This window comes from Strigops habroptila, chromosome 1 (assembly GCF_004027225.2).
Source record: "Strigops habroptila isolate Jane chromosome 1, bStrHab1.2.pri, whole genome shotgun sequence".
Lineage (NCBI taxonomy): Eukaryota > Metazoa > Chordata > Aves > Psittaciformes > Psittacidae > Strigops > Strigops habroptila.
The window spans coordinates 43,267,875-43,290,423 of record NC_044277.2 but is presented as its reverse complement, the minus strand read 5'-3'; the positions used below and the strand labels follow the sequence as shown (position 1 = coordinate 43,290,423).

At 40.4% G+C, this 22,549-nt stretch overlaps 1 protein-coding gene across 19 annotated transcripts in view; it reads left to right on the top strand.

Annotated features, from left to right (window-relative positions):
- DTNA (dystrobrevin alpha) overlaps positions 1-22,549 on the top strand; it is a 228,091-nt gene that overhangs the window by 189,419 nt on the left and 16,123 nt on the right. For 12 of the 19 annotated variants that reach the window (XM_030482832.1, XM_030482849.1, XM_030482823.1 and 9 more), the window contains 5 exons: positions 8,596-8,683; positions 11,184-11,281; positions 12,639-12,752; positions 16,048-16,144; positions 21,560-21,719. In XM_030482832.1, coding sequence (XP_030338692.1) covers positions 8,596-8,683; positions 11,184-11,281; positions 12,639-12,752; positions 16,048-16,144; positions 21,560-21,719 — 557 coding nt within the window. Of the gene's footprint in view, positions 1-925; positions 1,004-1,612; positions 1,706-7,052; positions 7,369-8,595; positions 8,684-11,183; positions 11,282-12,638; positions 12,753-16,047; positions 16,280-21,559; positions 21,720-22,549 lie in introns of those variants that run through there. The other 7 variants (XM_030482884.1, XM_030482866.1, XM_030482801.1 and 4 more) reach the window with 4 other exon arrangements.

The window sequence follows — 22,549 nt, the reverse complement described above, 5'->3', positions numbered from 1 at the left end:
GGATATTGCTTCAGTGGAAGCAGAACACACATAAGTAACATGCTGATGGGCGTGGAAATGTGAAGCAAGCATTTTTTCTTGGTGTGCAGTACAGCATTTCATTCAGCTGTCTGCCAGATTTATCAATAGGGCTTGGGTTCTTAAGACACCCTTCGGCACCATCCTTTCCAGACCCCGCTGCCAACCTTGACCTCCCAAAAGGAGGGGAATGGCACATACCTCATCTTACTGAATTCCTTCTATATTCTACTATTAAAGAGTTTGATCTTTGGTCAAACCAGAAATACTGCAGCATGGAAGAAAAACTAACATTTTGATCTCTCCATTTTTAGCCTGTGTTATCTTATTAACATGGATGTTTTAGCATTGGGAAATGTGAGGTTACTGCAGTCCATTTAATACTGTAATAAGGGAAAAAATGGGTTTGAGGAACTATTTTTTTTTTAAATCAATAGAAGAACAGTACTTCTGAAAATTAAACTGGTGTATCCCATCGCTAAATCTAAATAAGCACATTTCCATAGATTATTGAAACTATCTTATGGCAAATGTGGAGAAAAGCCATTTAACTGTTACAGTGAAGGATGGAGCTTTCCCAGCTTGAAAGCTGCGTTTAAGATGATATTTGTCTTGAACTCCACCTGGAAACTACACAAGCCTTCAGCTCTCTATTTGTGAGAGAAGCACATTTTGTTTGTCTTTTCTGTAGTGAAGGCTTTATAGTTTGCTTTTGGAGAACAAGAGAGAAATCTCTTAATTCCTGACTTTGCATTTCCTGAAGTTTTCTAAAATTTCTTTAAAGCCACTATTGTTATTTATTTTTTTGACCCAGGGCACTTGAGTGAGTTTCTTCAAACTCTGTTCTGTAATGAATTTCAGACATCATTGTTTACCCTCTTCTTAGTTTTCCTGTCTTATTAACTAGCTCTCCTTCCAAGAATACTGAAGTAGAGCAGAGCAAACTGCTGGCTAGGGCTGCTCCAGCTTTCTTGAAAGGCAAAGGGTAAGTTAAAGAGAGAGTATGTTTGTAGCTTGCACTAACACAGCTAAACCAAAACCTTTTCCTCTGTTCCTCCCGCTTTTAATGTATTCTGTAAACAAATTGTGATAACCAATTAACCCAGTGAGCTAAGTAGGGCATGTTTAAATATATTTATGTACACCTGGATGCGTGAGGTCTTGATCAGACACTGCCAAGCAAATCCAGCTTGTGATTTCAGTACGTTAATCATGTGTGTAACATATGTATATTTAATGTATATATGAAACACATAGTATATTAAAGCAAATAGTGCTGACCTCAGAATCTGCTGTATTTTGAAATAAATGGTACTGTACAGCCCCAGTCCCTGGCCCAGTCTGGCGTTCTCACTGATTTCTGAGGCTAGCTCTGTAATTCTGCAGAGGGATTCTATCCTCCTACGCCATTAAATATTTAACATAAAAATAACAGCAATAACAAAATAATTTCTGCACTTTTTTTTTTTTCCTAAGAACACTTAAATATTCGTTCCTGAATTCCCATTTCACAATCTTACTTGCTCCTGCTTTCTCTGTTTATTTCCCTCTGTCTGTCCGGACTGCACCCTCTCTCCCCCTGCCCCTGTTTCAGGTTACAGTACAGCCTCGATGTTGCAGACAGGTTGGCCGATGAACATGTACTCATCGGGTTGTATGTCAACATGCTGCAGAGCAACCCCGCACGGTTAGTGCAGGTTTGGCACCTTTGGGGAACCCAGGAAAGGGACGTTGGTTTGCCAAATGCTCTCCCTGTTTCCTCCTGGCTACAAGCTGAAGCAGCTCTTTATGAGCACTAACCTGAAGGGAACACGTATGCCTATGGGGTACGTCCTCCCAAAGTTGATGGATGGTGGCAACTGAGGTTATTCTCTCTGGTGATGTTAAGTAGCAAGGTAATGCAAATAATTGCTTAGTTAAGAATGGCTATACAAATTGATATGGGATACCATGCTTTAGTCAGTGCAGGACTTGGTGGTGGTACAGAAATCTTCATACAGCAATGACTAACAAGTCCATGTTTTCAAGGTAATAATTTTTGAGGTGATATATAATTTGTAGCTTCACTTTAGCTTGACAGTAGGAAATGGTAATAGTACTTAAATAATGATAATAGTAATGACAGGAATTTGCTTACTAACCTAGTGAAGGAAGGAGTATATTTCAATTTTTACATGTCAGGCAATGTTTCTGCATTGTTTGAATCCTGTATATAAATCTGCCCTTTTCTCATTCAGACTCAAGCATGACAGGTTTTTAAATGGGTGTCTTGAACACAGTTGATTGTTTCTGCTGGAGTGAATATGGAGCTTTGTCAACTAAAGCCAGCTGCTGTCCTAGCACTTGCAGATGGTGGCATTGCAGCAGGCCACCCCAGGAAGGGGAAACTATGGCTCATCTCTCCATGTGCAACAGAACTCTAGACTTTGCAGCCCTATACCAGCAAGGTGGTGAGCAGCGTAGTATATGGCGCTAGAAAATGTCTCACTGAGCGGACAACTGCCTTTCTAACAAAACTATGTTCATGAGGTTTCTGATTAGATATTGGGAAGAAGTTCTTTACTGTGAGTTGTGAGACACTGGCACAGGTTGCCCGGAGAAGCTGTGGCTGCCCCATCCCTGGCAGTGTTCAAGGCCAGGTTGGACGGGGTTTTGAGCAACCTGGTCTAGTGGAAGGTGTCCCTGCCCATGGCAAGGGGGGGTGGAACTGGTTTATCTTTAGGGTCTCTTCCAACCCAACCATTCTATGATTCTATGATTGATAACAAACCCTTTGGTTTCCTGTACTGCTATTGCAGAATATTTTCCAGGGTAGGAGAAACTCTCTGTTTACTGTTACATGTAGAAGGCAACCCTCATTTGGGAGGGTGAATGCAGTGATTCTCTGCAGTCCTACAAAATTTGCTTCTGTGTGTAGTGCCAATGATAAATGGGAGTAATTTGCCATGCCCAGTGGAAAAAAAAGTCTGCCTTCATTGTTCTGGATCTGCTTCTCTACTCTGGAATGTGCCAGTGGGGAAAAAAAGGCAAACTAGTATTTAGTGAGGAAAATTAAAACCATTTACTCAAACCAAAAACATTTTGAAGGGAAATTTCATTCCTGGAGAAGCACTTCTAGAAAATGAGCTTATTGAGTAATATTTACACCATGGCTGTGAAAAGAAGCTGTTGGGGACATGTGTGTTGACCAGTCATTGCCTATCCATGATTGAGGACAGGAGTACGCTACCACTTGCTCTAGTTTAGCAGATAGAGGGAAGCGTGGCCCTGCCTACCATGCGTGACCTACTTATACAGTTGTTCAACAGGAAAGCAAAGAACGGACATGTAAGTTTTGGTGCCAGGCGTGCATTTTGGATGCCATGTCTGTGATTCATTTGCTACATTGAGGACCACCAGTTAGATCCCCTTGAGAGTAGACTCATCTTTAGCATCTTTATCCTCTAAATTTTATCCAGTATATTTCAACCTGTTCCTTCAAGGCTTTGAGCCAACCTCACCAAGTCATAGTACATTGGTATCCAAATACACACATATAAATTATGTGCTATAACATCCTTCAAATTTAATGTTTTTGAGGGATGAATGAAGAGTGACTGGTAATAGCCTTAATTTTTTTAATAACTGATGCAAAGCATAATATATAACATCTGATTATTGACATTGAATCACTGCAGTCAAAGCATCCTCAATGAGAAATAATCTCAGTTATTTATGTAAGATACCAATTAGATTTTGACAGAAACATAACCAGGAGGGACAGCAGTGTTAGTCATGCATCAAACCATACTGCGTTGCCATTTCCTGCTTCGTTGCAATGAGACTGCTAGAGAAAGGGAATGGTTATATTCTGGTAAAGACAAGAAGAACAAACAACACGTTGCCATCCTGAAGCTCCTCTGTGAAGCCGGTTTCCAGGAGAGGAGGTGTGGGCTCTGCTCAGCTGCTTCTTCTCATGTAGGCTGGGGTGGCATCTTCAGCCAAAGGTGAACTCCTTCTGCCCATGCCCTGGAGTGGCTGGATGCAGTTTGCTCAAAATTCACACAGCTGTGTTAGGATGGTGCTGAGTTGAAGTTATTTCACCCTGCAGCTTAGCAAGACTTGGTAACCTGAGTAAAACGTTTAGCTAACCATAATCAGGTAGCTTCTCATTTAGGGGTGGCTGCAGCTAGCCAGCTCACCTGCTGTATCTGCCTGCAAAATATCACATGTACGTACCCGTATGCTGTCACATATTTTCAAGTGCAACTGGCAGCCAAAGATGAAAAGAGTAATGGTTGTAGCTGGACCTTCATCTGCAAGAAAAACCTACAGAAATACTTTGTGAGCATAATACATACTGTTTTCTAAAGAGCTATATAGTAACATTTCAAAACGAGTTGGTTGGGTTTTTAGATATTGAGTCAGGCCAATTTATAGTAGCTAATGATCAGTCCAATATAGCCCAGAATACCTTTTTTTCTGGTTTAAATGTAGCTAGTGTTTATATTGGGGGAGGGAGGAAGGGGGGGCAGAGAAGGGTGTTACTTAATTAATTTTCTCTGCTTATCTTTATTTTTCATCTGCAGTTATTTGATACTGCAACTAGAAGTTTTCCTTTCCATCCCCCACAGGCTAATAAGCTACTTGAGGGCTTTTTAGAATCCAGTATTCAAGGGCAAATTCAGAAACAAGAGAATGATTTAATTCATTAATTATAGTAACTGTATGGGTAGTAAAAATATCCCTTAGCTGGATGTTTTGGTTATTTTCATCATAAAGTATTTTAACATGTAAAACCAATATTTAATTTAGTTCTTCTTTTGTGTCTGATTCGAAAAAAAAAAACTTTTAACTGCAAGTAGTTTTGCTTTTTGTTCTTATACGTTAGAGACTTTACCTAGTTTTGAATATTAATTCCACATATTTCAGACTTTTTCTTTTCAGGTGCAGAAGAAAATAAGATAAAATATATTTTAAGTAGGAGGTTATTTTGGTTCCATAGAAAGTTATTTTTTGAATTTATTTTTTTTCCTGTTACACCGTGGTGAGTCAGAGTTCTGTGCTATAAAAGTCCCATGCCATTCGATAGTATTAGAAAAAATTTTTATTGAGGGGGTGTGTACAACAACTAACTCTAGCTAGGAAGGCTGATCTGATCTCCTGAAAAAGGAGAAGCATTCAGAGACCTGTTGCTACAGAAGAAATGTATAGACACTTGTCTTCCTTGAACAGAGTTAGTTTTCATTATTATAGCTGTATACTTGAGTGTTAATTTGATGGTAAAATCTTGGTGATTCTAAAGGAATGGCAAATTAACAATAGCAGGGGGGTCAGATGATGTGTCTCAGTTACAAGTGCCTTAAACCAGGCCAATTTTGAAAGTGTAATAGATAAGCCTCAGAACAGATTTGGTGGGGTCCTGACAGGACGTTGTTCTTACAGCCCTCAGGTTTAGAAACCTGCCCTTAATCTGTCGGTATTTTCAGTAGTAAAGTATTTGTTAAGTGAGGATTTGTAGAAGAAGAGCATGTCATGAAGACCACACTGATGTCTCTATTGCAAAACTTCCACAAGAGACTGACATTCCTAAGACTTTTCTAACCAGTGGTGACATAATTTTTAAGACCATGAGGGACATCCGTATCACCTATTGCAGGGTGCAGATCTACTGCGGATCAGGCTGATTTGGCACATCCCAAACCTGAGAAATAGCAAAGTATCACTCCTTTGTTCACAAGCTGTCATATTTTTCATCCTTTGCCTGCAGTTCTGAAATCCTTCTTTTATGGATCTCCCTTAGACCATAGAATATTACATAGATCAACTAAAGCCTAAAAAAGAAGTCCTGTTATGCAGGTGATAATACTGGAATGATGATAATTCTGCCAAACCAATTATTGCTAATAATTATAAAGTCTTTAAAGAAATGGTGACTAATGGAGAAGCAGTGTTAAAAGTGTTGTTTAACTCTTCTAGAAAAGAAGGAGCAGCAGCAGGATATTTGTATGCAAAATGTTTAATTTCTTTGAAAGAGGTTCCTGAACCATTCTTTTGAGGGTCCCATATTCTGCACACATATTCATAACATTTTAAAGCTTGTGTGTATTTCACTGTATCATTGTCCATGAAGTTGCTGAAGTAAAACAGAAGTTAATTATGTCAAATCAAAACTCTGAGACATAAAAGTCTTGGCAGTCGAGGCTAATGCTGCTGTGCATACCTCTGTTCTTAATGATCACATAGAATAGTTACATTCCAGAACTAAATTTATCTCAGACGTTGAAATTTAATTTGCAAAGCTTTGGGACCAGTGATTTGTGGCATTCATAGGCAAAATTTGACGTGCTGCTGCATCTATTTTATGAGTTCCACCTACACATAAATATATATCAAGGGCATTAAATATCAAGTAAGAATCAAAATGCTGCAGTGACTTCGTTCATTCAATAAAGTCATAGTCTCAGGAGCTAACTCGCATTTCAGAAGTATGCTGCAGATTGTGTTATGCCAGCAAGTGGAACCATAATCCGCGATTTGTCCAGGATGGATAATACAGTTGCACATTGCTGTAGAAAGGAGAATTGACACTGAATGCTTGCTCTTTTCACAGCCATCTGTTAGGATGTGATGTTTTAGTCATTACAGAAAAACTAAATACTAACTACTGTCATGAAAGTAACCCTTATTACCTGGTTTGCATAATTTTATGTGTCTGCAGGAGTTGCTTGCCCCTTTCCTTCTCTGGATGACGTATCAGGGCAGTAAGCATGAGTATGTAAGAAGCAAAACTGTATAAATTTAGAAAGATACCTTTAGCTTGGGTCTTTCAGAAAGTAAATCAGTTATCCCACAAGAATCTGGGTAAGCACAGAATTAAGCTGCATATGTAACAAAATAAATTAAACATAACCAAACCCAAAAAGTCAGTGTTTGTCTACCACCAGAAGTCTTACGCGCAGTCTGCAGCTCAAGCTTAGCTTACACAGAACCCCCCAGGGTCTGACTTTTCATAGCTAACTGTTTTTCTAAACTCCATGTTTGTGGTCTCACAGGTTATTGTCAGCATGAGAAAAAGATGATGTTTGTCTTTTTCCCCTTACCTCAGCAAGCCATAACAAATCCACGACTCCCAGCTTTACTGTAATGATCAATGAATATCAACCATCATCTTTCAAACATAACTTCTAAATCCCAGTAGACTCAATCAAGACAACTAGAAGATGTACATTATAGTTCCGTGAGGTACCTGGGGATATGAACTCATTGAGAAATTTTGGAGAAGTATTTCCTTTTAAAGATGCCAATTGTTCAAAAGCAGAACTTCTTGCACAAGTGACATTTTCATCTGGAAGGCTTTTCAAGTTCAAGGTATAATTTCTGGCAAAAATTATCAGAATAAGATGCCCATACCCAATATAACCCTTGTTTTGCACACTCTTCTGAAATGTGAAGCTCATTCACCAGCAACCGTGTGCCCTGAAGAGCATGTGGGTAGGGAAGCATGTGACTGTTTCCCTTCAGCCAAAACATCAGACGGTTGCCAAGGGCGAAGAAAAGAGGTCAGATTTACCTCTGTGTGGAATAGTCTGCAGGCTGTCTTGTATTCCACAGAGCAAAGCATTCTTCTCACCTTTTCTTAGGGGTGTCATTGTTTTTCTCTTGTATATACTAAAAATAATGCAGTGCAGGATTCTAAATCCCAGGATTGTCCAGGGTCAACTAAGTCCTCTTCAGATTTCATTTTTTGGCAGTTTATTAGTTTTGACGGTTCTCTGCAAACTTCTAAATGTTTAGAAATAGAAAGGTTCTCAATATATTTCGTTTTTTCTGCTCATCTGACTAAATAACAGCCTCCATTTAAAATAAGGACACCAAGGATTAACCTGAGAGACAAATATGTCCTTGATATTCTTAGGGGGGGAAAAAGTAACAAGTCGCAATATTTTAAAGGAATTCAGCATATTTGCTCTTTAGTTCTTGTACTTTCTGATCACTATTATGTGATTCTCTGAAACCTCACTCCCAAATATCAAGAAACCAAGAATAAAAGAGAAAGTCTGGTTACAAATTCCTAGGTCAGTGGTTCCAAATTGTGGTCTGTGAGGCCTTGGCAAGTGTCCTGCAAAACTGTCCTAAATACTGGCTTCTGTTACAAATCTGACAAAGCTACTGATATTATTCTCAACAAACACCGAGGTTCACGCTAATGCACTGTCCAAAAAGCATGCACTCTTCTAGGTGATACAACAAAGCTTAGAAGTAAAACCAAATGTTGATCAGTGGTCCTAACCACCTCCCACCCCGCTTTGGACAGACTATGTGTGAGTTGCATCTCGCACAGCCTTGGCCAGGGTTTGCAGATTGTTGCTGTTTCCCCCTAAGGGAAGGTGCTGCTGGCCCCTATAGCTGATCCTTCCAGGGAAATTACCCTCCCACTTCTCCCGTTTGCTCAGTTAACATCTGCCATACTTAATGTGGCAGTATTTTGCTTCTAAATTCTGTAATGAGGGTGTATAGTGGATAGCGTGACACAGCAGTGGTCATTTTTACTGTGTATTAACATGTCTTCCCTCCTTCCCTTCCGACCCTGAGCAGCGTGCTTGACAGTGCAAGCCGCCTGGATGAAGAACATAAGCTGATCGCCAGGTATGCAGCAAGGCTGGCAGCAGAAACTTCTTCATCAGTAAGTGTTTTAATTAATGGAAGGTTCTTTCCTTCTGTCATGTTCCAGGGGCTTGGCAAGATCGGGGAAATTACATCTGACAGTCTTAATGATTAATGGATTATTTTTCCCTAACCTTGTCATCAGACGCCGTTATGGTTTAATAATAACACTTTTATGCAGTCCATTTAAACCAAAGAATCCACATACTAATGCATATAATCTATATACTAATGCAATGGTATTTTAACAATTACAGCAAAGGGAATCTGACATCTTGAACTCAAGAAAGACTAGAAAATACAGTCTGGACTAGCTCTGGTTAAAGGTTAATGATTTAGTGCAGTGGAAAAATGGGGTGGTGAATCTATTTTACTCTTTAGTTCAAATATCACAGCCACTAGGGCCTTAAGTGCTGAGGATTTTAAAGAATGATCTTCAGCAGGATGACTCTAATGACCCCTTGCATTAGCCCAGGCTCCCATTTTTATTTCAGAGCAATGATTATTCTGCTCTATGTATTCCAAGATACAAGGTGATGACAGGCTAAAACCTCACTAACTATATTCAGGAACAAGAGAGAATGAGGCAGGAACCTAATCGAAGTATATAAAAACTTAAACGGCACAAATAAGGTCAGCCTAGTTACTTTTTTTCCATCTCAGCACATTAGATAGAACGAGGGACCATAAATGATGGTTAAGTGAAAAGCAGCCGGTCCAGAGTGCATATTTTCACACTGAGATTTACATGGCAGGGTCAATTGAAAGGGCAACATCAGGCCCTGCTCTTGGTGTAAAAATTTTGAGTCATGTTCATTCCAAGTGAAGGCAGTGAAGATGAAGCTGCCACCCCGTGCAGCCATCTGTCATGGAAGGTTTCACAATACCTACAGCTGCAGGGGAAGGAAGGCTGCTCCTGGTCTGCCAGCCCAGCCCAAATCAATCTCTTCCAGAGGTGTGACACAGGGATTCAGATTTAAGGCAACCTGTAGGTGATGGTCCTGTTTCTACAGGACAGTAATTCTTCATGAGAACAAGATTTCACATTAATAATGACTCTGGGTAGGAACTGGTAGAAATCAGTTGTAGATAATGTGTCTGTGATATGGGGGAAAACTTAGGAAACAATATTTAAGTAGCTTTTGGATAGAGCTGATTTGAAGGAAAATACTAAATTTCTTGTTGCCATCCATCTGTGCTCTTTGAACAAGAGAGACAGAAGAAAAAGAGAACGTTTCTATATACAGAAATCTTTCCATGCATAAGGGTGGCACCACATTAGGAGCACAGTGGAAATTTTTAAAGCTTTGCTGATGTTTTATAAGGAACAAAATGCATTATGAACTCTGGGCATTCAGGATAAAAATCCTGGTTCCTCCTGAATCAGTTGTGACATCCATCCACCAGTGTGAAGCAGTTTTTCTTGTTTATGCACTGCTCTGCTTCCCTGTGGTTGGAAATTTAATGGGAAAATGTAACCATAGCAGAAAAAATAGTAAATGGCTACAGGCATAACATAGTGCCCTTTCCTCACAGACAGTGCTAACAAAGGAACAAAGGTTTGCAATGAGATCTATCTTCATCCTTTTTGAGGGTCCACCTCCTGGAGGAGGAGGTGCCTGGCATCACATAAAATTAGGTTCCAGAGTTACACTTCAGAGCTTTTATGGTAAGAAACACTCAGATCACAGCAGTAACTTAGATGAGTGTTTTTTAATATTTCATCTTTCAGGTTGGAATTAGAACTAAATGGATATCTTTGGTAGCTGTGAAACTTTAAATGTCTTGCTCTGTGTTCTCATTGATACAATTCTGAAATACAGAAGTGTGAACAAGGAAAATAATATTTGGTTGGTGCCGATGAACATGAAAAAAAGAGCATAATCCAGTGAAGCTGTAGTGAACACTGCCTGGTTTGGTAAGAAATAGTTTAATTCCCACCTCAATTTATTGGGGAAAAAGGTTCTGCTGTAGCTGAATGACTAAGGAAAGAGATTTGCTGAAGTTTCATCAGAGTGTAAAGGAAAACTTGGCCAAATGGGCCACACAGACAGACTGAAAACTGAATACAGTATTCAACCTAAAAGTAAAACTGTACTTTCAAGAGAACAAAGCATCACTGCACTGGAAATGTATCCCTTTCTTTTTGAAGAGACACTGGCTTTTGCTTAAGTGTATTCCTCTTGTCTGTAGTATCAAAATGAACAGACATATTACAGCAACTGCCTGCAGCAATGCCGTTGCCTTTAACGATTGGTTCAGAGGAGGCTCCCTGAAGAAGCAATGAATGACAGGATGGCAAACACTGAGTCGTATTTACTGTAGCACTTACCCTGCTTCTACTAGCAGTGGAGCGATACTGGTATGAGCACAACATGGATGCTCTTTTATTTTTTTACTGTAGGCAAGCCTGGTACTACATTTTCTGTAAGCAGATTTCACAGAACACATCTGTGTTGAACTTAAGGGTGCATGCTGGCTAATCCTCCTTCAGTGCAGCCTTCTCTTTTTCACAACAGCAGCAGGGTCAGCAGAGAGGGGCATCAGATATCTCCTTCACCATTGATGCAAACAAGCAACAAAGGCAGCTGATTGCAGAGCTTGAAAATAAAAACCGGTAAGCATCCACAAAGTACCTGCTTCTGTTCACTCCCATGTATTGTGCATGTTTGTTTCTTTCTTAACATTTCTCACAGCCTACTTCCGTGCTTATACATGCACACACACCTTCCCCTACAAAAAGCAGAGGGCATAAAAAGGCCCGCAGAATATCACAAAGACTTTGAAATCTATAGCCACTCTGTGTTTTAATGAGCGTACTGCTCAATGACGTGATAGTCATTGATGCTTTACTGTTTGCAGCTGCTGTTTGTTAAGAGTTAAAAAAAAAAAAGCCTGACCTGTTTCAAAACCAGATTAACTTTGAGTTGGATCCTCTGTAGCACCATAACATGAAATGATAAAAGGATAAGTCACGCTGGTAATGTTATGCTCCCCTGCTTTTATTTGTGAAAAAGATGATTAAAGGTCTACAGAACACAAGTCTGCCTGGGAAAGGTTTGCAGAAAGCTTAGCAGCAAGTTAGGCTGCTGATCAAATGAGACACTAGCTATGGATGTGACTGAGAGTGAGAGATTATGTCCAGGAGAAATAGGCCAGCCAGCCCCAGAAAGGACTGACGCCATTTGTTAGCAGCAGAGGATCTGGCCCTGGGTGTCAGACTGCCTGATGCCACTAAATGTATGGCAGCAAAGCTCTGCTTTTATTGCTGGACTGTAAAATAGAGGCCAGCCCAGACCAGATGGTTTCCTATTCCAAACTCTGCACTACCTTCTGTCAGCGTGTAATGAGCCACCAGCTCCAGTCTCCATTTGTCTTTCATAGTTCGAGTCTGCCTCCTGACTGTCTGCTATCCACCATGGTGTGAAGAAGAGGCAAAACTCACAAAGGTTTCAACCTTCTGCTGCCAAGCTTTGTGTTAGCCTTTTGACAGCACTCCAGGGCTGGCAAGCCGGTCATAACAAGTCCTATTAAAGTGCTTCTGCATAAATTGTTGACCGCTCTCACTACTTACACTAGCAGTACTTATGTGCTAAATATTTTTTTCTGATACAGAAGAAGGGCCAGATAGGTTATTTTGATTTTCATTCATGGAGTGCTTTAAATGTTCATGGGGGAGAACTGCAAGGGAACAATTTCGTTAAGCATAAGAGCTATTTCATGTCTACCTCTGACTTTTTGGGGGTCTTGAAGAAATAATTCCCTTTATGGTGAAATCCTAAACATTCATTAAAAAATATCCAGAGGCCTCTCCCACTGCTGGAAGCTTCTTTTGTTGATTGAAGCCCAGTCATTATATCTTCGTTGATGAAGAGCTACATACACTCATACCTTTTCTCCTCTTGCGATGTCCGCTGAGCTGGTTTTGTGAAGAATTACTGACCTGTAGTCTTCTGCTTATTCTCCTCCCCAAGAGAAATCCTACAGGAGATCCAGAGGCTGCGACTTGAACATGAGCAAGCATCTCAGCCCACACCAGAGAAGGCACAACAAAATCCCACTCTGCTTGCAGAGCTCCGGCTCCTGAGGTAAGTCCACAGTGGTAAAACCTCTGTCCATGACTGGGGCCAGCCAGTCATTCTATTAAGAGAAGAAATAAGAGATAAGCCTGGCTTACTGTTTTGGGGCTTTTTAAAGTAAATAACACAATGCATATTTTTTTTGTCCATTTGCAGTGCAGGCTGTAGTCCTAGAAGTAATTAAGCATACATTTTAAACAGCATGCATGAGGAATCTCACATATTACTCATCTACATTAAATTAAGCATGTGCATTAGTGTTTGCAGAGCTAGGCCCTTAGGTCATTTGGAATAGGTCCCCACAGCCTTGTCCAAATGCCATTAATTATATGGGGAAAATGGTGTTCTGTCAGAACAAATGCTTCTACAAAGACTTCTTGTTTATGCTAAAGTAAATACAGAGCTACATGAAAATACAGCCAGAATTAGACGTTAATTTTTGGAAATTTCCCCAAGCATTGAACCCTAAGAAGAGGTTAGTTCCCTTCACAGTGCAAAACCAGACTGCAGAAGGATCCTCCTTTTCACATGGGAAGTAAGGATTCATGTCATCTGCAGCAGCTGAAGATTTAGAGGATCATCTCTCCAATTATCCCACCAAGCTAAAAACATCGATATGGATGTGTCTGCATGTTAATTAGGATACTTTACATGGATTTACTAATTGCCGTGTATATCACATTGAAGAAGTATAATAGTCATTGGCCCAGATCCGTAAGCTCCCTCAAAGCCCTGAAGTTTCTGTTGTGGAAGCCAGGCAGAGAAGCCAATAAGAACTATTCAAAACGCTTCACGTGAATAGAGACTAGAGTGTAAACACTTTCATTCTAGTGAAACAATGCTAAATTAAATTTTATCCCTTCCCTCTTAGAGCAGTTCTCTCATGCGACTAAAGAACATTTTTGGCCACTTAGGAGCTCCTCACACAAATAATGTTTTAGTGGTCTGATTCATAACCAAAGGAAATTACTGTAAGAAATTGTGCTAAATTTTTTTATTTACAAATACTGTATCGTTTTACTATTGAGTTTTCCACACTAAAATATTTTCTGTTTCACAAATAATTAAATTTGCTTTCCAATCTGAAGACAAATGACCTTCATTTCTGAGAGATTTTAGTATGTAATTACTTCTGGATGTCTACAGGCAAGTGACATTCTGTGAAACATATGAAACTGACTGTGATGAAAATGTGTGCACTGCTTAAGATATACCAATAATGTAGCTCCTGTGCATCAAGCCTGAAGTCTATTTTAAGCAGATTTAGGAAATTAGCTTTCTGTGTAGTTGACAAATAAAATTAATTGTCCTTAAAAAAAAATCAAATGCTTGTGCAGTGTTAGCAGACTGGCTACTTGATTATCCCCCTTTGCAATTTTGCTACACATATTAAAAGCATAATATCCTTATTTGAATTTTGTGACACAGGATGTCCCTAGAGCAGTGATGCTGTCTTCCTCAATTATGATATCTTTTCTTTAATATAGTAGAGTCAGAAAATAACTTCTGGTGTGTGGGTCTGTACTGCTTTGCATACCTTCTAAAACATTCACCATTTGAAAGGCAAAAGATTGTCTTCTGATTTACTGTAGAATTTCAACAACACCTCAAGTTCCTAGACACTTAAGAAAGATGTCAGGAGGCTGTTGTTATCATGTGTAAAACAGCAGGACTCAGAACAGCAGCACTGATTTACATCTGTTGCCCCACAGACTTTGGGGGCTTGAAGCCATTAGGGCAGTAGGGCAATTTAGCTCATATAATATTAAGAAATGCTGGAGTCTGTAAATTATGTTGCAGGTATATGTCCCAGCATCTCTGACCAGCTGCTGTAGCATTGCAGACTCACTGAAAAAAGGTTTTGAGCATTCCTTCACATTACCAGTGCTGTCTTGGAGACAGATTGGAAAGCTTATTACTTCCAAGAACTTGGTCTGGAGTGCAGTGGGAGAAAAAAGTCAGAGGAGGAGCCTGTACATTGCATGCTGCTGAGATCCTCTCCCCCCACAGAATGAATCTAAATCCCAGGAGAGGTCTGTGCTAGGACCTGCCACTTTGAATTACATGGATCAGGTATCTTATTTTTATTAGCAGTTCCTTAAACTCAGTTGCCTTTGTACAGTTCATAGCATTTCCAACCATTACATGCCTGGAAAAGAAAAGCCAGCACAAGCAGTTTTTGTAGCAGAAAATAGATTAATCCTCCAGAAGAGTAAATACAGCCTTGCAGTGTTACTGTATGATCCTATTATATAGGTGAGAGCACACACGAGCAATCCTGTAGAAATCAGTGTTGCTTGTATCAGTAACTGCTCACTTACAGAGAAGGCTCGAAATCAGAGTTTCATATTTCCCTAAATACAGGAAATGTACTCAGTCTTGTTGGCTCTGGTGCTTTTCCATTTAGGATTAAATTGTCATATTGGTACAAAGCTAATTAAGTAGTGGGTTTATGTTATTTGCAATACAGTAGTGTATAAAATATACCTATTATGTGATTTTTCAACAGTAATGTATGTTAATTATGTCACATCTTCCAAGAAGCAGTGATTTTATTATGTATTTATGTGAGAACCTCTCACGCAATTTAGCAGTTAAACATGTGCAAGTGCTGAATCCCTGTCCTGTGCAGTGGAGCTGTGCAGAATCAAAGCTGTTCCCATTTATGTGGGCACAAACTGGCTGTCACACTTGGAGTGGCTCAGTATTCACACTCTCGCAGGACCAGCACCGGACTCCGAGTCCAAAGAGCTATTTTTCAAGCAGTTCTATCTCCAGTATGTGATAGTCTTACTTTTGCTTTCAGGAAAAAAGAAAAAAAAATATAGAAACAAAAGCAAATCACTGTGGTTTTCTGGCTGAATTTCTGAACTTTCTTAGGTTCTCTCATATCTTGCTCTGTTCAGTGCCCCTACTGTAATTTCCTGTCCTTCAGGGCATGGCTTTAATTTCTCCTGACAGCTAGTGAGGTTATTGACTTGAGAGATCCAAAGACAGAAATTGTCAGGCATTCCCACAAGGGAATATAACACAAATTTGTTTGAACCTCATTTGTTCTTTGGAGAAGGGTCTGTGTCAGTGTTTGTCTAATCAGTATACTCAGTCCCGTGAATATTATCAGTATGAGAGAAATCCCTAGCTTTCATGTAGCCCCATTTCTAAGCACTATGCTGAATTCCTACAGTGTGTTTGCTTTCCTATGGTCTATAGGCATATACCTCATAATCGGGCTGGAGAAATGATGCAGTTAAAAACTGCTGATGCTGTGAAGGGTATGCTCTGATCAGATCTGCTTGTTTCTCAGACAGCGGAAGGATGAGCTGGAACAGAGGATGTCTGCTCTCCAGGAAAGCCGGAGGGAGCTAATGGTTCAGTTAGAAGGCCTCATGAAACTGCTGAAGGTAAGCAGCTCCACCTGATACTACCAAGGAGAACAGGCAGATTGAAGCAAGAGAGGAGAGGGAGATATGACCACCGAATTCTGCAGAACTTGACTATTTACACCAATAAAATTTGCCTTTGTTTCCTTCCCTTTCTGTTTTTTGCCTTGGTCTTTCAATTCAGGGGTCTCAAGTGGTGCTCAGGTGATGTTCTTCCTGTAGTAACACTGCGTCATCATTGTCACCTACTGCTAAGTGGATGGAACATCAGAGACAGGCTCTGAAGTATTGAAGAATTAATACAATCCTTGAAATAATACTGGAGCATGATGCAATGCAATCTTGTTTTGCTCTTTTGTAGAAGGATGTGGCTGCATCTCTGGATTTCAGGCTAGAATCTCTGGATTGGCCATTCGACAGTGTCCAAACACAAAATACTTTGTGGTCCAGTTTCAGGTGGTTTTACAAAAAACACCTCAGCACTGTACACTATTACCAGTTGACAGTACAGAATTGCTTTTGCTAGTTCCTTTAACTTCACCCATTCAGTTGCTAGTTGTGTCAGATGTGCCATTTGGTAACCACATTTAGCTCTCTGATCGTAGAGATGCTTCCCCAACAACACTTGGTCACTTTCATAAATAGAGAAACAAGCTCTATTTGTTCATTAGTTAAACAAATGAAACAAAGGATCTCAGTTAAAAATGAAGATATCGAAAAGCATGTGCATTTTCAAGACAGACAAGGGCAAGAGGGAAAACGTGTCTTTATTTGCAGAGTCCAGCCTTATTTTATCTGATGTCCCTTAGGACAGATGATGCTAGAAATTCACATTTCTGTGACATTCTTCCTTCACATAGAAGAAAGTGCTCTGAATAGCATAAGAGTCTGTTTTGTTGTTACCCATGCCAGATAAAAAGAGTGCATGGAAATTCAGTGCAACTTGGGTCCGATATGGCTCTGATAAAAACAGAAAGGATTTCACTGAAATCAATTTAGCAGCGTGGATTTGCATTAAAGGATGAGTTTTACCCCTTATGTCATTTGCACCTCCTCAGGTGCAGGCTCCTGCATCCACAATGCAGGAATTGGTGGCACCTGAGCAGCAGAGCCCACCAAGTAGCCAACGGATTTTTGGGAGCTGGAAGTAGACTAAGGGAGAAATGCTGCAGTGCTGCAACTAGCAGGTAGGACTGCCTGCTGTCATTGCACTGGCTGGACAAAGAATTTGGGATGTGATGGTAGCTTTCTGCACGCTTTGCACAGTTCTGGTGTTTCAAAGTGCGCAGAGGTCAGACCATAACCCGGTCGCATACCTTTAACTGTATCAACTGTACCTTTCACCCTGTGCTCCAAACTTGGCTTTTTTTTCTGTTCTTCACTTACATCCTGGCTAATCTCATGTGCTGATCCTGTTTTCCTTTAGGAAGAAGAATTGAAACAGGTAGTAAGTTACCTCCATGGCGGAGGCCTCACTAACTCCTAAATGTGATTGTGTTCCTGTGATTTATGTTACTTCCTTTGCTTGAAATACGTGTGTGTTCTTTTGGCCAGAATTAATAGTTTGCAGTTCTTTCACACATTATTTTCAAGTAGCTTAGAGCAATTTTCACAATTAAACATCTTAGCCCTCGAGAAAGTGAGTCATGGCTACAAGGTGTCTTGATCTTTTTCTCACTCCTCTAAATAAGAACACGCACGATATGGAAACCACCACCCAAATGTAGTGAAACCAATCTAGAAGGTGAGTTAAAGAACACTTCTATCATAGATATCGGTTTGAAAATGTAATGACAATTTTGGAACCTGAAGGAAAACATAACTGAGTTTAAATTAGGCCAGGGCAACAAGTTTGAAATCCCACTTTATCCAGAAAACATCAGACACATCTTTTAAAGTCAGTACTGACACTAACAGTCCCATGAGTCCTCAGGAAAATAATATAGATTCTAAATGGCTTCTGTAACCTAGATCAAAAAGGGCAAGTACTTGTATTACGAATGGTAAATTTTAGAAGATTTAGTTGTTTTGGAGCTCTTTCGTATTGAAAGGGATCTTGGAAAGATATGAAGCTAAAAAAAAAAGCACTTCTCAGCAGTCTGATTTATGAGTCCAATAAAAATGTTTCATTTTAACAAAACACGCTTCCTCTTGCATTCATCAGCAGAAATACAGCCACAAGTCTGAGGTCTTCTATCTATAGTAGAGCATGCAAAGTTTGCATTTCGGCTAATTTTTGTAGAGCATCAATCATCTGTTGCACACAAAAAATTGAATCTGACCAGACATCACCTCCACGTAAGGGCTCTCTTTTTTGATTCCTTATTATTAAATGACCTTCCATTCCCAAGAGAGGTTTCCAACGTGACCGGAGTTTCCCTATCATATAAAATGTTCACTGGACAGTATAAGTGAAAGCACATTTTCAGGCTGTTATGAGATATGACTTTTTTCTTCCAAGAGTAATAGCCTCACTGAATTACAGGTGATGATGCTAAGGAATTACTCTCACAATTTCCATTAAATGATCCCTATTACGCTATGCCATTTCATGATCTGTTGAGAGAAACAGGATTGAATTAATTTCTGGAGGAATTCAACTGGAATGAGCAGCCTGGCAATTCATCTAATGCTTATGAACTTTCTATTTCTCTACTGCCCTTCCTCGAGAAAGGATAATGAGTTCTTAACATCTGTGCCGTTTGATGAGGCTGTGAGACAGGCTTTCCCCATATGTCATCCTAGTTCAGTTCCGGCAGAGGGAGCAATGGGCTAAAGCTCCTTTAAAGCTAGTTTTCATTTCAAGCATTTTATTCTAAGCATGCATGACACTTGAGAGTGGAAAATCTTTTCCTGTCTAACAAGAGTTAACTTAAAATCCATAGCAGGTTGACTAGGGTTTGTGAATTAAATAAAATACGTGTAAATTTTACGTAAAGGCTTAAGAACATTGATACCTGCAACCAAAAACAACATAAAAGCTGAAGCTCCCTTTCAGCATGCCTCTTTCCTCAGCAGATGGGGCTGTCAAGGTTTGGGAGCAATTGGGTGCTCAATATCTCTGCTGAGATTACCAAGAAGTCACTACTGATTATTACAGCAGGTTTTGGGCCATGAGCTCTGGCCTGTGAAAACCACTTTTCTCCTGATAACCAGTAAGCAGGAATCCAATCCTAATAAGCACTCCATTCCCACAAACTTGGGCTGAGGTGGATCTAGATGACTACAACATAATTAAAGTGTTTACCTCTCTGAAATCAGGCATTCCCTAATATCCTCCTATTTCAACTTGTTGTTCTTCAGTTCTGTCTGATACTGCCCATATAACATAAAATGAATTTTTTTTAAGCCACAGAGAACTCCAAATGCTTCATCTCCCTGTGCTTCCCAAATGGTTTGTTCTGACACTGAAAGCTACAGATAAGAGAGCACTGTTTGTCATAAACACAAGATCTCAGTCATGGTTGCAAAGCAGACACAGGGGTAAGCACTGATGTGCAGCAGCTTTTACATTTGTCTTGTGGGAAAATTCCAGCAAAGTACTGGCAGGCATCTGTTATTTTTAGTAAATAAAATGCATACTCTGAAGTTCATTCCTTTAATATGACTTGACTATAGGAAGCAAATTTTGTCCTTTTTCTTTCCTCATCTTCTCTGAAAGTTCCCACTGTTGTTGGTGTTGTCCAGAAATGAGATCAAAGGCAGAGGGGAGCTGAAGAAGAAGGGCAAGTGAAAGAGGGAGCTGGGAACCAGAAATTCTTTTGCAAATCTGTTCCACAGAGGATGAAACATGTCCTATCGGAGAATGAAAGGAGATAGCTAGAGATCCCAGATCCCCCCTGATGTGCAAGGGTGCGACCTCCAAGGACCTTGGAGCATCTTCAGATTGCTCTGTGCCCTGCCGCTGGAGAACTAGAGACCTGCATTTCTGCTGGAGTGGGTACAGACAGTTCCAGAAACAGGAGAGCATCTGGCCTTTATATATTTGACTTCCCTTTCATCCATCATTTAAATGTTCTAAAACCAATCATTAAAGAAATTAAAAGTATTAAATCCTCCGTTCTCTCATCAGTAATGTGCTTATTCCTCATAAACCTAATTTGCCCTTGATGTCTCTCTGGTGATAATGCCTCTTAGAAAGGGGTGATGGGAGAAAAGAACAAATAGCTTAGTATTCTGATACATTATTTATGGTCCAGGGCAGGAATTCATAAAAATCTCAAGGGCGATGCTGCAGTCTTCCTGCAGTGGGCTGCTATTGTCCATATTTGCCAAACCTTATCAGGGCTGCAGTGGCTGCCACTACAGGAGTCAAAATAAATACCATGGGAAGAGTTAAGAAATCCTCCTGAATCCCCAAAATAAAGCCAGGGTGAGGGAAACACCTCAGGTTACGTTTCACTGTAAACAACATGGGGCATGTATCGCAGTTCCCCTTCAAGAGCACTTAAGCTACCTCCATCCTTGCCATCTACCAAACACAGTCAAAAGCCGTGTGCAGTTTAGTGTGGGCTCCATCATTTGTTTTTCCTCACATGGATGCATGTTCCCAGGTGTTTTGAAACAGTGGGTGAAAGGGGCACCGTATCTCTTGGTATCGCTCACCCTGCTGCATTTGTAAAAACAACTGTTTTGTAAAGTCTGCTTGAATTTCAGCTAAGTGATACTAACTGTGAGGTGCTAACAGCATGATGTTTTATATGACTGGTGTTAAAACATTTTCACTTCCAGCTCACTGAACCCACAGCAGGAATTTATAGTGCCCTATCCCCACAGTGTTTTGGGAGTGCCTCAGTAAATCCTGTAGAGCAAACAATTTAATAGTGTATGATTTAATAGTAGCTTAAAATAGTTCTCTAGCCCCGAATAAAAAGCAGAAAGCTGTATTATTTATTGTGAGTGTCAGACTTTATGTGACTGAGAGGTTGCATATACCGTGACCCTCTCCTGCAGGGTGGCAGAGGGCAGGGCTGTGATCAGCTCTCACGGCAGCACTGATGAAAAAGGCTGTTTCAGTCCCATGCCCAGGCTGAAAGCCTCATCAGTGCCAGCATCTTTCCCCTTCTCACAGCCTGAATGGGTTATGTTGTATCAAACATGCATGCAAACTGGGGCAGTGAGAGGGGGAAGAGGGCAGAGAGAAGGTCTATACTTTGGTGTTTATTAACTTGGATTTTTTTTTAATTTAGCTGCCTGACATTTTCCCATGCTTAAAGGAAGTCAGATCTTGACTCATATTTTCCTACTTACTGTTTTTCTCCACAGAAGCATTGCTGTCCACTAACAACTGACTTCAGTATATTTCTTTTAGCAAGATTAACATTACCCAACTGATCTACAAAGAGCATGATGCCTTTGAGCTGAGGGATGGGTGAGAGGGGCAGCAGGAGAGGGCTCTTGCAAAGACCAGTTTAACCCCTTGTGATTGTTTTGCAGACCCAAGGCGCGGGCTCCCCACGTTCCTCACCCAGCCACACTATCAGTCGACCGATTCCAATGCCCATCAGGTCTGCCTCTGCCTGTTCCACCCCAACCCATGCACCTCAGGACTCTCTGACCGGGGTGGGAGGAGATGTGCAGGAGGCCTTTGCACAAAGTAAGTCTCATTAATAGCTTGTCTGGTGTACTTGGAGACTGTTTGAAGAATCATTATTTCTTGTGGTTAGTGACTAAATGAACTTGGGCTCCTGAATAGCATGGCATGAAATGAAACAAAACAGAACAAATCTGCAACAACTGTGGTTTGCCATTGAAAATCAACTTTGTCAGCCATCAGATTTTGCTATCAAAGCGAGCAGGTAAGCAGAAACTGGACAATGGTGCCAATGAACAGATTTTCTGGTAAGAGGGAATTTCAATGCAAGATGGTCAGGCCAGTTATCAGTGCTCTGTTAACTAGAAGAATTGTTATTGACCTCAGCAAGGCATTGTCACTGTGTTTGGTTTTAAATAAAGACTTTGCAAAGAATAGATGGTACAATTATAGGATTAGTTCAGGTGGAAAGGGCTTTTGTAAGTCACCATGTCCTCCTGCTCCAAGAAATAGGGCCTCAAAGTGAGATGAGACTGTTCAGGACCTTAACCAGTTGAGGTCTGGATGGCTCTTGGCATGCATTTTCCACAGCCTCTGTTCCAGTGTTTGCCCATGCTTACTGCGTAAATTTTTTGTCTTCATATCTGGTTGGAACATCTGTTGATGCAACTTGTGACTGTTGTCCCTTGTCTTTTGCTTTGGGCCTCTGAGAAGGGATCCAGCTAGACCAGACAGGAATTTTATCTGGAAGTCTTAAGTGAACCTTCCCTTTGTGTTTCCAGAAAACTGCCATAGACTGCACTGTGTTTTCACTCCTCTTTCCACTCTTTCATCAAGTAACAATAAATTTTGACCTGTTTTGAATTTCTAAGGCCACAGATTAAATAATGATG